The sequence below is a fragment of the Macaca fascicularis genome, chromosome 4 (assembly GCF_037993035.2).
Source record: "Macaca fascicularis isolate 582-1 chromosome 4, T2T-MFA8v1.1".
Classification (NCBI taxonomy): Eukaryota; Metazoa; Chordata; class Mammalia; order Primates; family Cercopithecidae; genus Macaca; species Macaca fascicularis.
Window position 1 is genome coordinate 117307196 of NC_088378.1, and position 16184 is coordinate 117323379.

General features: G+C 34.2%; 1 protein-coding gene across 7 annotated transcripts in view; it reads right to left on the bottom strand.

Annotated features, from left to right (window-relative positions):
* Positions 1–1420: 1420 nt before the first annotated feature.
* TINAG (tubulointerstitial nephritis antigen) overlaps positions 1421–16184 on the bottom strand; it is an 84066-nt gene continuing 69302 nt past the window's right edge. For all 7 annotated transcript variants that reach the window (XR_012433730.1, XR_012433729.1, XR_012433728.1 and 4 more), the window contains 2 exons: positions 11123–11168; positions 1421–1782 (listed from right to left, as the gene is read on the bottom strand). Coding sequence is in view for 4 of the 7 variants with exons in the window: in XM_045391071.3 (XP_045247006.1) it covers positions 1648–1782; positions 11123–11168 (181 nt within the window). In the remaining 3 variants the exon portion in view is untranslated. The remainder of the gene's footprint in view (positions 1783–11122; positions 11169–16184) is intronic.

Consider the following 16184-nt stretch of genomic DNA (forward strand, 5'->3'; position numbering starts at 1 on the left):
GACTAGAAAGAACAAGGAATCCATGGACCCCAGGAACAGTCCTCAACCAAAGAACACTTCTTTCCTCAGGTGTTATGGATCTGAAGAATGTAGAAAGAGTCCTCAGTGGGATAAGAACTAGGTCAATATACCCTTTACTGTCCACCATCACTAGCCCATATCATTCCTCACTGCCTTCTCAGTGTTCTCTCCATGGCCTAAACAAATTGTTCATGCTCAAAACTTTGTCTTATGGGCTGCTTCTAGAGGACCCCAAACAGAGAAAAAAACAAATTATTTCTCAACTCTTTGGGGAAATGTCAGCCAATCCCAACAAGGTGACTCACCCTCATGCATATTTTCTAGGGGAGAACCAAGTGACTAAATGCTGCTTCTGATAAAGCTACAGTGATTAATGAAGAAATCAACAATTGCAACAACACTTCACCTTTCTGTGCTCCGTTCCCTCACATTTTCATCATGTCTAGCTTCTCTAATCAGGGTATCTTTGGACACAATAACAGAACAAATATTCCAATGATCAAAATTAAGATGATAGTGACCAGAAATTCAGGCCATGGAGAGCCCACCATTGTAATTATAATCAATTGTGTTCACTTACTGATCAGCTTTGCTTCTGCGTTTATTAGTTTTCCATTTAAGATGTCAGTGAGTTATTAAAAGATTATCTCCTTTCTCAACCATTGCTATGATGCTATTTTTGTTTCTCTGACTATATAGAACTAAAAATTACATGCAAATGAGTGCCAATTTAGCTTACTTTTTAGAATTTCAAGCAGTGAATTGTGATAAAAGTGTATTTATGATAAAAGTGTATATACATTTTTTCTGAATCATGGCATCATGTTGCTGTTTTGGGGTGGTAAATCTTTTGTTATGTTTCCAAATACTGTTTTGCAGCTGATATTAATAGACTTTACATAAAATATTCCAACTTCCAAAAACAGGGCTGTGTGTATGTCAGAACTGTACTTCTATTGTTAGCCTCCAAGCTTTCCATTACTTAACATCTCCACCTCACAGGCCATTGCAGAGTACAGCAGAGAGTAGTTATTTCCTGTGGAGAGTTGCTTTTCATTTTGTGAATACATTACAAGGTAGGTTTAGGCAAATGAGAGGAAACAAAATGTTAAGTTATTGAGATAAACAACTTATAATCTATTTCCACTGCTTAAGCAAAACATAAGCAAGGCTTGAACTAAGAAAGTGTTATTTGGATGAAAAGAAAGTTATAAAGATGGCAAATTGCTGAAATTCTAATTTGCTTTTTGTTGTCTAAGATCCTCATTGATCAAAGAGAGAAACCACACCATTTCTACAAATGAGTGCTAAAAACTGTTAAGACAGATGCCATCACACTGTTTGTGAACAACTAAAGGCAAAAGGGACACCCTCATGACAGAAAAATGAGGCAACCTGGGAACTTTAAAGGCACTTAGGCACTCTGCTGTCCTTTATTGGTGTTTTTTATGCTCAGTAATATGAAGGAAGCAGAAGCATAGACCAGGGGGGAAAATAAGAAAACAGATAGATTATATTAACACGGTGAAGAGACAAAGATTCCATTGTCACCAAGAATGTCATATTGCTAAACTTCAATTTAGGGGGTTACTTAAAGGCATGGCCTTATGGAAATTTAATGATACGTTATGGTTCATCAGAACTTGTCATTTGGCCCCAAGCTGCGATAATCAACTTTTCAATGTCAGACTCATTTACTCCTCGAAGAATTCTGAAATAGCCATTCTCTCCCCATGACTTTCCCCAGGAATTGGCAGCAATCTGCAGAAAAGCAAACAAAAAAAGTTGAGAAACATACTTAGGTATTAAAAAAAAAAAAGCCATTGGAAACCCATTTGTAACTTTAAATGTCTTTGATTTACCATAGACTATAATTATCAAGAACCTACCTACTTTTAAATAAAGGTTGTATTATGTGTCAGTTACACTAATATGCAGGCACGTTGGCAATAGCCAGAATTGATATGACTCTTCTGAGTTTCCCAGAGTACTAAGGTAACATATGCATGAGCTTTTGAAATGCCACATCAGAAGATGTCATGCAAGCTGCAGTCTACTATGTGAACAATAGCCTGTGCTAGGTGCTGGAAGACCAAAGACAAATAACACATTAACTTATGTTCAGAAAGTTTCTAATCTAATGAAGAATGACCAACATAAGGCAAGTGCTAAGATAGAAATAGGTACAGCGTATTTTTGAGGTCAGACAAAGGGCATCTCATTTACTTGGATGGTTCAGGGAAGACATTGTTGTAGCAGTGTCACATGGGATGCATATTAAAGCCTGAAAATAAATTCACCAGATATAAAAGGAGGAAGGGAGATTCAAGTAAAGGGAAACAGTAAAATCATAAACACCAAAGCATGAAATAGCATGAAGTAGTGAAATGAAGCAATAAAATTGTTATAATTAGATCATGAGACAGAAGCAGAATGGTAGGTTATGAGGCTGGAAGGGGAGGAAAGTACATCCATAATGAGACAATAATAGGAAAGATGATGACAAGCCATTGAGTTGATTCCAGCAGGAAAGAAAGGTGGGCAAATTCATGCTGTGATTAGATTATCCTATATGATATGAAGTGGATAGATTTAGGAGGGTAGAGACAAGAGGCAGAGTGACTAGTTAGTAGACTCCTGTAATAATTCAACTGGATAAGGGAAAATAAAATAATTGAGAAATCTTCAAAAAGTAAAATCAACAGGAATTAGATTTGTTTTTAAATTCCTCTTTCTAAAATGCAGAATGGTTGGATGGTTGCAGTAAGTCCAAAATGACTCCTGGTTTAAAAGCTTGAATGAATAAGTGTGTGATGGAGCTAAAATATCAATGGAGTACATGGAAAATATCATGAAGGCCAAAGGACACACAGAAGGGAGTTAGTTCCACAACTAAATGCAGCAGAAAAGCCCAGTAAATTAGCGGCTTCATCTCAACAGCTCTCACATTCACTTCCCATTTACCTTACACTGGGACTAAGAAAATATTCTCAAGGCATAAGGTGTCGAATTGAGCTTTCACTGTTTTCTACAATGTAAGAGAGAGGCAGATTGACTCAGCATCAGAAATTGTCATGACATCAACCTTAAGAAATAGTCAATTTTTATCAGCATTTCTTTTTAAGATTTGGCTCTTTGCCTCCTTAATCAACCCTGACAGTTTAAAGGAGCACTCTCAAAACTATGTCTAAAATTATAAATTCAATTTATTATTTCAAAGATGAAATGGACTTTGAATAGCTGAGACGGAAACAGCATCAATGTGCGTGAGAGTTCTAGCACCAGTGAAATACACTAAATGCCAATTTTCATATTTTTTAGTCAGTTCATGTATCTATATCTATATATCAAATAAAATTAGTCACAACCTAACAAATGGCTAGGAATAGTAATATTTGCAAATTCTTGCAAATATGATATATAACACCGTACCCATTCTCATTGGAATATCTGAAGATTATTACTATCCAAAATTTCATAATTACATTCTTGGTAAATACAGGAAAGGTATATAAAGATTATATAAGCAAATATGAATTTATGTGCTAATGAGAGCCAACCATAGGTTTGCATCTTCCTACTCTCATTTCTTCTATTTCAGCATTTATTTTGTTTGTTTCTTCCAAATGCCTACATTTGTTTGTATTTCATTATAAAGGAAATGATTGCAATGCAGGGGAGAAAATTTCTAAAGATTTAACTTTTTATCTTTTGTATTGACATACATGATACAGTCACATGTGTAAAGTGTATTAATCTTAAGTATACAATTTAGTAAATTTATAAATGTGTTGATGAAGTTTATGTTCATGTAGTCTCCACTTAGATTAAGATATTAACCATTTATAGCACCCCAGAAGGTCCACCATGTTGCCTTCCTGTCAACATCCATCCACCCTCCCCTCCCCATCAGCTTTTCCTATAATTGATCTTTACAACAATGGAATAATGCAAAATATATTGAGGTTGACTTTTTTTTAGCTCAAAATAATGTTTCTGGGATTCATCTATGTTTGGCATATGTAAGAAATTAATTCATCTTATTACTGTTTATTTTCATTGTGTGATTATACCACAGTTTATTCACTCTCCTGGTGATAAACATGATGAACATAAGTAGCTGCTCCATTTACACATGTATCAGTAGTGTAAGATTCTATTTATTCCAAATCCTGATCTATGCTGGATATTATCAATCCTTTTAATTTTAGCTCACTTAGTGTATATGAAGTGATATTTCATTGTGGTCTTAATTTGTATTTCCTTGATAATTAGGAACGTTGACCACCTTTTCACATGGCTGTTCAGGCCATTTGGATATCCCCTTTTTCTGAAGTTTCTGTTTAAGAGTTTTGTTTTATTGAGTTACCTTGATCTTCCTATATATTTGTAAGAATGTCTATGTATTATATATGTGAGGACTTGTCAGATACCTTTCCAGATACATAGTTATAGATACATTTTTATTTTTCTTATAATACTGTCTTTTAAATAGTTGTTCTTATTTTAATGTAGTCTGATAATTCATTCTTAAAAAGTTGATTTTGTGCCCGATTTAAGAAAGAGTTTTCTAATAGATATCACTGTCTTTTAAATAGTTGTTCTTATTTTAATGTAGTCTGATAATTTATTCTTAAAAAGTTGACTTTGTGCCCGATTTAAGAAAGCATTTTCTAATAGATATCACAAAACGTATTTGTCTATGTTTTCTTTGAGAAACTGTATTATTTTGCAATGACATTTAGGTCTCTGCTCCATCTCAAATTGTTTTTGTCTGTATTTAGTAACAAAGGGATCTAGGGTTTTTTGTTTTTTTTTTTTTCATATGTATATAAAGTTTCTGTGACCTATGCATTGGTAAACCATGGCTCCTGAACAAAATATGGCTCACGGAGCCCCTTAAAAGCAGATTTAGAAGTCAGAAATTTTGTTTTCCCTAATGGTCTTGAAGATGTAAGGTACTCTGTTGAGAGAGGATCTGTAAAACTCTGTGTGAGGGAGCCACATGGATGGAATTTCAGGCATCGTCTAAGATCTGAGAATATCCTCAGTCAGCAAGAAAACGGGGACTTGGACCTACAACCAAAAAAACAAGTCTACCAACAACCACGTGAGCCTAGAAGAGGGTCGTAAGCTCCAGAAAGGAACACAACTCAGACAACACTTTGATGGCATCCTTGTGAGATCATGAGCAGAGGATCCAGCTGGGTTCGCTAGATTTCTGACCCACAGAAACACTGCGATAATAAATGTATGTTGTTTCAATCTGCTAAATCTGTGATAGTTTGTTACACATTAATAGAACAGTTAAGTGCTGAATTTTATCAATGCATTTTCTGCACCAATTAAGATATTCAAGCCGGGTTCGGTGGCTCAAGTCTGTAATCCCAGCACTTTGGGAGGCAGAGGTGGGTGGATCACCGGAAGTCAGGAGTTTAAGACCAGCCTGGACAACATGGTGAAACCAGTCTCTACCAAAAATACAAAAATTAGCCAGGTGTGGTGGCAGGTGTCTGTATTCCCAGCCACTCGGGAGGCTGAGGTACGGAGAACTGCTTGAACCCGGGAGGCAGAGGATGCAGTAAGCCGAGATCACGCCACTGCACTCCAGCCTGGGCAACAGAGGGAGCTCCGTCTAAAAAAAAAAAAAAAAAAAAAAAAAATTCATGTGTTTTTTTCTCCTTAACTCTCATAATTTGATGAACTATATTGGTTGATTTTAGTACTTGAAACCAACCTTGCATTCCTAACGTAAGTTTCACTTATGGAGTGTTATCCCTTTTATATATTTCTTTTTTTTTTTAATTTATTTATTATTATTATACTTTAAGTTGTAGGGTACATGTGCATAACGTGCAGGTTTGTTACATATGTATACTTGTGCCTTGTTGGTGTGCTGCACCCATCAACTCGTCATTTACATCAGGTATAACTCCCAATGCAATCCCTCCCCCCTCCCCTCTCCCCCCTCTCCCCTCCCCATGATAGGTCCCGGTGTGTGATGTTCCCCTTCCTGAGTCCGAGTGATCTCATTGTTCAGCTCCCACCTATGAGTGAGAACATGCGGTGTTTGGTTTTCTGTTCTTGTGATAGTTTGCTAAGAATCATGGGACATGGATGCAGCTGGAAACCTTTTATATATTTCTTAATTGTAATATTTTGTTTGGAATTTTATGCTCATGAGAGATATTAGCGTATAATTTTTCTCTTTTGTCTCGTCTTAAACAAGTTTTGGTATTGGTGTTACCGCTTCATAAAATGAGTTTGGAAGTAACTGTTCCTTATTTCCTATTCCCTGAAAGGATTTGTTGTAAAATTCGTTTCATTTATTCCTTAAATGTTTGGAAAAATTCACCAGTGAAGCCTTTTGAGCCTGAGTTCCTCTGTGAGAATAATTTAAATAGGTTCAATTATTTTTCAAATTGCTCCATAACTGTTTAGGATATTTTCATACTGTGTGGGTTTTTGATAAGTTTTGTTTCCTGATAAATTTATCAATTTCATCTATATTTTCAATTATATTGGTATAACTTTTTAATAATATCCTCTTATTACCTACTTAATATCTATTGAATCTGCAGCAACGTTCTCTTTTTTCATTTCCATGGTAATTTGTCTCTCCTCGTTTCTTTTTCGGTCTTCCTAGACATTTAATCTTTCTTTGCAAAGAATCAACTCTTTGTTTTGTTGATTTTCATATATTATAATATGTCTGTTTTCTTTTAATTTTTTTTTTTTTTGCTCTTCTGTTTATTATTTCTTTCATTTTATCTTTGGTTTAAATTTTTCAGCTTATTGAATTATTCTTTTCAACATTTAAAAAAATACGTGCATCAATTTCAACCTTTCTTCTTTTTCAATGCATGCATTTACTATTACATTCAGTACCGCTTTACCTAGTAACAAAAGTTTCATCGTAGTATATTCTGTACAATTTCAATTATTTAAATTTATTGAATGTGCGCTATGGACCAGTATGTGGTCAATATTGGCAAATAATTTCATGTGTACTTAAAGAGAATGTATATTCATCAATATTTATATGTAATAATCTATGAATTTCAATGACATAAAGCTGGCTAATAATTTTTTTCAATCTTTCATACCTTTACTTATTTTTAGCTGCTATTTCTATGAGATACTGAGACATGTTTAAATATTTGCCTACTTTTTTTCTGTAACTTTTGGTGTATGTTTTTTTGGAACTGTGTTATTTGAGCTTCTGTTTGTCTAAAAATGTCTTAATTTTGTATTTATTTTGAAGAAAAATGTCATCATGCATAAAATTCCATGTTGGCACGTTATCTTCATCATCATTATCAATATTATTATTTTATCCAGCACTTTAACAATGTCATTTTGTAGTCTTCTACTTTCCTTTTATATTGTTGTTGTTGAAATCCCAGCTGTCAGTCAGTGCTGCTTTTTTTGAGAGTAATGTGTCATTTTAAATACTGCCTGTTTTTAAATTTATGTTTTTTTTTTATCTTCAGCTGTTTGATCATGAAATGTTTGAGTGTGATTTTCTTGCCATGTTTGCATTCATGAATTCAGGAACTCATTTTTTATTATAATTTCAGTTCTGAGATACATGTGCAGAACGTACAAGTTTGTTACATAGGTATACACGTGCCACGGAGGTTGGCTGCACCCATCAACCATCATCTACATTAGGTATTTCTCCTAATGCTATCTCTCTCCTAGTCCCCCACCCCCGAACAGGCCTCAGTGTGTGATGTTCACCTCCATGTGTCCATGTGTTCTCATTGTTCAACTCTCACTTATGAGTGAGAACATGCAGTGTTTGTTTTTCTGTTCCTGTGTTAGTTTGCTGAGAATTATGGTTTCCAGCTTCATTCATGTCCCTGCCAAGTACATAAACTCATTTTTTTATGGCTGCATAGTATTCTATAGTACATATGTGCCACATTTTCTTTATCCAGTCTATCATTGATGAGCATATGGATTGGTTCCAAGTGTTCGCTATTGTGGACAGTGCTGCAATAAACCTGTGTGTGCATGTGTCTTTATAGTGAAATGATTTATAATCCTTGGGTGTATACCCAGTAATGAGATTGCTGGGTCAAATGTTATTTCTGGTTCTAGATTCTTGAGGAATTGCCACATTCTTTCACAATGGTTGAACTAATTATAGATTGAAATTCTCCATCTAGATTTTTCTTAATTTTTTAAAATAATGGTTATTTTAAAGCCTGCATCTAAAGTATCATCTATTGCTTCTATTGATAATATTTTTCCCTTGGTTGCTGGTCACATCTTTGTGCTTCACTTGTCTCATTTAACTCAAACAAATCATAGCATGCCTATTACAAACCCAGTCCTCACTTTATGCCCAAACCTACCAAACACTCCTAGGCCAAAAAATTTTCTCCAGATTTAGCACTCTCATTTTTTAAAAAACAAAATTTTGGAAAAATCTTGATATTTTCTACTTATGTAGTAGAATCTGTGGCTTGCTGCTATGTATTATATTTTACTTAGTAGTGAAAGACATCCAATATTTTTATTATAAAAATAGATTTATGTCATAGGACTATTTGTAAATACTTTGAAACATCCATATATAATTGTGAAGAAATAAAACTTTCCTAGATTTCTCAGTGCTCTTGAATAAAGTTTCTGCTTCCCTGACCCACAAAACATTGTATATAATATAAAGATAGGGAATGTTTTCTTTCACTTCTCCTAAAAATATTCTACTCTTCTCATACCTTGAGAATTAGATATGTAGCCGTTCATTTAGTTTAATGATCTGATCTGAAGGGATAACAAAACTTCTCTTATCTCTTCTAGAGGTTCAAAGAGAGCAGAGACAAGGTCCTAAAGTAAGTTCTAAGGTGTCAGAAGTATGGGGATGTTATCTCCTTCAGTATTTACATCTCAAAAGATATGCAGCCCATCATCTGGAGACTTTATCTGCTGTTTATCTGGCCCTTGGAAAGATATGTTTATGTTCCTAAAGTTTATAGTGAGAACATAGGATCCTCTTCAACTCATCATAATGGAATGAAATATTTTTCCTTCCTGTTGGGAAAGGAGGAATCTGCTTGTCTCTCTCCTGTAAACAAATGGAGAAAATCTATTGTTCCTTGTCCCTCATTTATGAGATATAAACTGCTACCTGTGTAGACAAATTTTATTGACTCTTATCACATCACTGTAGGACTAAGGTGTGGGGGATGCATGCTGCTATATTACTCTGGTTGTCGATCTAGTTATGAGTATGTGTTAAGAACGCTTTACTTCTGACCCAGGTGTTATATCTCTAGCTACGTCTATATATATAACTATATCTATATCATCTATATCTGTGGGATAATATCTCAGACCTTTCACAATTCTTTACAAAACGGTACAACAGTACTTAAATATTTCATATTTTAATTAAACCACTAGTATGTTTTATAAAAAATAAAATTATTTAATTACTTGATTAGTTTTTCCTGAATGCATAAAGTTATTCATTTGCTCATTCAATGAGTATTGTTTATATTCTCACTATGTACCAATCACAATACTTTACCCTTGACATACATTGGTAAATAAGTCAAATATGATCCTGACTCATGAGGAGAACACAGTTTAGTAGAGAAAAAGCTTCAATTAATGTGCAAAATATTATAAATTTTAGTCTGATTATTGTATTTCTACTGCTCACATTCAACAGTTTATCAAACAAATCATAGCAGGAAGAAATCTTACCCCTAGCCCCATGAAATAAAATTTTCTTTGAAGATGTTTGATAGGTAGTAAATTCAGAATTGACAGTAAGTACAACAATGTACTTAAAAGGGATAGTGTGCATGTATGTGTTAAATATATGAAAATAAGTGAGTATATAATCATACTTAGTGAGTGTGTGTGTGTATACACATGTACACTACCTAGAGGTATGGCTCTAGGGTGGGAATGATCAGGTTGAGGATGAAAGGGTCATAAAATGTTTTCCTCTGCACATTCGTTCATATTCACTCAGCAAATGGCCATCAAGTGCTATATGCTAAGAACTGTTGTGAGTTAAATACATTAATCAAAGAACTTGGTTTTGTCTCTAAATATTACATTGTTATGAGATTAAATAACTGTTCAAATTTATTTAATAAAAATCCTATGCAGCAACTTAATAATAGGTATTCAAATAACATATCCTAGTATCTAACTTATTTATTTTAACTATTGGACATGAATGTTGATTGTTGGCTACTCATTATTTTATTTTAATGAGAAAAATTAATTTTTAAAAGCTCAGTTTAACTATAAAGAAGAACCCTTCTACTTAAAAGCATAATACCTCCATATATCAACAACACAAATATAAGGTATGAACACACAATTGGGTGATTGAATTCTGTGAGTGCCTTATGAAAAAATATACCAAGAGTCATTCTGATGAGTACAAGTTCTAGCACCTAGTGTTTTGTAAGCCAAAATATGCCCTCTAGTGTGTACATTTAAATTTAAATTCCATGGTAAGTATTAGCATCTAGACTTTATTCTATCTGTATAAATAGGTACATAATATTAGGACTTTGGACAATTGACCAACTTGTTGTAATAAACCGAGTATTTGATATAATATGTTCCAATCTTCTTCAAATAGTTTCTTGCCTGAAACTTTCTGTTATTTTGAGACTGGATATTGGTTCTTTCTGAGTAAAGACACATGTGTATGTTATAACTGGCAAAAATAAAAAAAAAAAAAGCCTTAACCTATAGGATATATATACTAACATAACAAAAGCATCAAGTTCCTTGCCATATAAATATATATGAGGGAAGTTTAATCAATACTTTAAGTTTAATGTAGAAGATAATAGAACAAAAAGTTACCCTGTTGATTCTCAACTTGAAGAAAAATAAACACTGATTTTTCTTTTACAATTTGAAATACTAGGAGTTGAGGAAAACTATAAATACAATATAAATGTTTATAATGAGTTTCGTGCTGGTGAAAACACTGATGTTATCAACACTATTACACAACTGAGGATGTGACTAAATAATACAAAGCAGGCAGAGGAACAGAAGATTCAAACATATTCACTTCAGAGCAAGAATTCAACTGGAAAGAGATACATACCCAAAATTTTTCTTTCCTCCCTTGTGCTCCTCTCAGTGTGCCCCATCTACAATTAATAACAATAATAAAGATTGGTATGGTTAAAATGTTTGGTTTGCTTCTTGAGAGAATGCAGATTATTGTCATTCCTACATCTTTTGTGTTTTCTCTCTGTCCCATCCTGTTTCACAATGGAAATATCACTATTGCCCTACAGAAATGTGCTTGTATAGTTTTCTTCTTTACCATAACATTATTTATGTGCACAGAACAGACTCATCTATATATAAATGGCTTGAAATCAAACTCATTGATCACAGGAGAGAAAGACTAAGGCAACTGGGATACAAAATTTTTAAAATAACTTAAAAAATACTTATCCTCAAAGACTTGGAATTAACTCAAATGCCCATCAATGATAGACTGGATAAAGAAAATGTGACACATATACACAATAGAATACTATGCAGCCATAAAAAAAGATGAGTTCATGTCCTTTGCAGGGACATGGATGAAGCTGGAAACCATCATTCTCAGCAAACTAACACAGGAACAGAAAACCAAACACTACATGTTCTCAGTCATAAGTGAGAATTGAACAACGAGAACACATGGACACAGGGAAGGGACCATCACACATCAGGGTCTGTTCAGGGTTGGGGGCTAGGGGAGGGATATCATTAGGAGAAATACCTAATGTAGATAACTGATTGATGGGTGCAGCAAACCACCGTGGCATGTGTATACCTATGTAACAAACCTGCACGTTCTGCACATGTACCCCAGTACTTAAAGTATAATAATAAAAAAAGAAAAATTAAGATTAAATTTAAAAAATAAAAAAGAAGGTACAACCATATTACAGAAGAAATTAAAAGTCATAAAGTGATAAAAATACTTGTCCTCTTTATGTCTAGTCCCTTGAAACTCTACCAAACAATTCTACCACTCTACCTTAAATGGCATAAACTAAACATTTCTAGGACTACTGTTATAAACCATAATGGAAACACAGACACTTTTGTAGAAGATGGAGTTTATGTAAAAATATTTATATATACATATTATTTTATAAAGTGGCTTTGTGCCTAACGTAGAATTTTTATAAACACATGTGTGTATGAATACAGAAGCTTATATTCCCACTACTGCTCCATTCTGAATATAGCACTTAACAGCTCATAAAAGACCTAAACCTACATGATTTCATTTTTCTTCATGATTAAATCCAGAGAAGTAGGTATTATTAACCTGTTTTATTTACCGAGATAATGGAGACTTGTCCAATATCATACACTGGGAATTGTTGAGCCAAGACTCCAAGTCTCACATTCTTCTTAATACATTATATTGATTTTCTTTTACAGACATATAGGCCCCATTTGCAGTGTGTACTTACTTTCATGTAATTTGGTGAATTATGAGCGCATAATTAATTCTGCCTACATATTACCCCATTAACCTAAACCTAATATTCAAACTTCCTACAGCAGGGTTCCTTTAAGCTAAACTATGGTCTACCATTACAAAACAAACATACCTAGGAGAGATACAAATTTCCAACATGGTCAGTTTGCAGAAGGCTATTTTTAATAGGGTACAGAATAGAATGATGGCATCACAGCATGGAGGTATTGCCTAAAGATGACAAGTTTATGGTAGAGCTCTTGTCACACACACACACACACACACACACACACGCAAATCATATAATCATATAATGTATTTGGATCCTTTGGCATGAGGGTGAGGGAAGAAAAAGTGATTTGGGGTGTGCAAAAACACTAAAGAATAATTTTGCTTTCTCCTGTTCCTGGTAGAGACTAGGAGTGGTATTTGCACTGACTGCCGTCTCATTTTATTCTCTGCTGCATACAAGGGTACAGTGCTCCAAATATTCTGGGTGGTTAACAATGTAAGTTGAAACTGGTTCAATTTCCAAAGACATTTTCCAGTTTTATAATTGCATTTATGTTCTTGTAACTTTTCTTTAAACAGCCATCACCACTGAAAAAACTTTACCATTCCTAAGTGCCCCAAAATATTCAAAGTCCATTACCTTCTTCAAGTAGTAGATCACATCTGATATCTTCAAGCACTCATTTTCTACCCATTTATAAAAGCTGTCATAACAATTTCAGAAAGACTTTACCACTCAATCAAACTTCCTTGTGGGTGGTCTGGTTATCATTTATGTTAGCTATTCATGCAAAATACGAAATCCAAGACTAAATCAGAAGAATCTAAGGGATCATTTAACTCTAAGATTAGAGGCACAGGAGGGACCCAATATCTGAGATCCCACCAGGTATGGTGAGAAGGTAGAGACAGTCCTGCTTAAGCCACCGTGGAGCCTCCTACGAAATAATTCCCAATCAAGAAGGAAGGATTCAGGCATGATAAGCTGGACTTAGTAACGAAGCCCTGAACAAAACAGACAAGTAGCAATTGAGTATAATTTGTTCTCTCTCCCTTGGGTCTGTCCAAGCTCAACTACTACACTGGACTCAGCTGAGGTTGGAGATGGGAAAAGGGCAAGTCAGGCTTGTCATTAAAACCTCAAAGAGCTATTTTATAAAAAGTTTGTATATTCTATAAAACATTTTAAGAATACTTAAAAAGAGGATAGAGCAAAGTGATAAAAGTTTCCTTCCTACTTTATAAGATCTTTCAGACTTCTTGAGCTCAGTGCGTTGAGGAAGGTGCATGGGAGGAAGAAGAAATAGAAAAGTCATACAAAGGAGAAGAGGAACTTCAGAATGTAGTGTATACTTTTTATTATTTTCGTATTACTGAATAAATGAAAAGTGAAATAAAATCCCTTAATATGGAAACTTTCAGGAAGTACGAACTATTACTTTTACTTTTGTTCAACTGCCATTATTTTTCATTATGTTTCTATATATTTTGTTACAATTTTCCAAACAATAATTTCACTGATGTAAAAGACAACAACAATCGTTGCAAATCTTTCAGCTCTTTAGAGTTGCTCTAACTTTCTTTTCAAGAAACGTGTTTATTATATACAATTTTAAGATGCTCATTTAAAACACCAGTCATTCTAAACCCAGAGAGAATAGCAGCGTTCAGATTGTTATATGCTTTCTCAAAATGGGCAGCCAAACCAATTATCCAAGTCATTGACTAGAGGTGACAGAGGAAAAGGAAAGTAAGGCAACCGAGTCTAATAGTTTCAGAGACTAAGGTGCTGGTATAAAAAAAAATTAACAAAAGGTGTTAACCTTTATGAAAAATTCAAATGAAAAGAAAATATTACACATGGAAAATACCACCACAGAAGCTATTGTGCAGTTAGTTCACCTATGTTACAGCCTCTGTGTCAAATGATGAGCAAAGTCCATTCATCACAGGATTTAACATTTGCACTGCAACCTTCAGCTATCTCTTCTCTCCTCTATCTTCTCTAGACAGTTTCTAAGATGGTAATCACATATTTCATAGAGTGATAATAATGAGATCTTGTAAAAAAAAAAAAAAGGTTTGTGGGTTGTTCCCCAATGATATTATAGCAAATTCCTATGCTTAAAACATTTATTTAAACTAAAATAAAGGTTAACTAGTGCAAAACAAGAAGGCTACTCATTTTATTCACTTACAGGAAAGAGTTCCCATCTTCTCGAGGGCATTTTTTTCCTAATATATGTATGTTCCTAAATTGTGGTACTATTCCTTTGCTTGCTATTATACCAACAGGTTGAAAATTCTAGAAATATGCATATATTTTCACAAATGTTCTCTTATAAGTCAGTGGCTGTCTCTGAGGATATGAGGATCTTCATTATATTCATATTTGCTCCAAATATAACTATATGTACTCTATTTCCTTTTACGTTTACCTCTTCATTTGAAGATTATTTACAAACATTTGTTTAGACAGACCAGAACCGTACTTTACTGAGGTTATTTATTTATTTATTTATTTATTTATTTTTGAGACACAGTCTCACTCTGTTGCCCAGGCTGGAGTGCAGTGGCATGGTATTAGCTCACGGCAACCTCTGCCTCCCAGGTTCAAGTGATTCTCCTACCTCAGCTTCCCGAGTAGCTGAGATTACAGGCAATTGCCACTGCGCCCAGCTAATTTTGGTATTTTTAGTAGAGATGGAGTTTCACCATGTTGGCCAGGCTGGTCTTAAACTCCTGACCTCAAGTGATCCTCCCGCCTTGGCCTCCCAAAGTGCTGGGATTACAGGCGTAAGCCACTGTGCCCGGCCTACTGAGGTTATTTCTATACCTTTGTGAGTATAGTGGGTTCACAAGTTTGAGAGATCTTAATACTGGCTATTTGTTTTTTTTGTTTGTTTGTTTTTGTTTTTGTTTTTATTTTTTCTCAAGGAAATCTACTTAATATGGTTCTTTGGAATTGTTTCTACTTCATTAAATTGTTTCAATTATTTGTTAAGACCCATTAATACCTTTTCCCTCAAAATTTAGTAATATCTGGGAATACGCTGGTTTTGAAAAAAAATCTGGGCAGCTCTTAGCCCATCTACCACGTTCCCTAAGGATGCATGAGTGCTGCCTGAGCCTTTCTGTCTCCCTGCATTGAGACTGGGTTTCCATCTCTCACTCAATGCACATAATTATTTAAGCTCTTCCTTCAGGACAGATTTTATATGCCCACTTTTCATGAGTTCCAGAAACACCACTTTTTTATATATATAATATGAAAAGTCTTTATGGAAAGACCATAAAGTTCCTGCGGAGTAAGGTATTAAAACCCATAAAACAGTGATTTAAGACCTTGTACTTCTACGGTTATTAATATTTCCACGCATGTTCCTTTTAAAAGGGATATTGTTCTTTTTAGATAAGTGTGCTAAACACTAAACTTCTCTAAACCCTATTTTAAGTTATGCCTAGATAGTAAAATTATTGGAACAGAATAATTGAATAATTTGCGTATGACTTTAAATGATTTTTTTTTCTTTTCCTTGGTTTTGGAAGATTTTGCCAATGAGGCCCATACACCCAGTGAAGTCAGATTAGATGTTGTAAATAAGAGAGGGTTGAAAATATAACTTTATTAAAGCAATATTTATATTCCCATAAGTAACCCTTT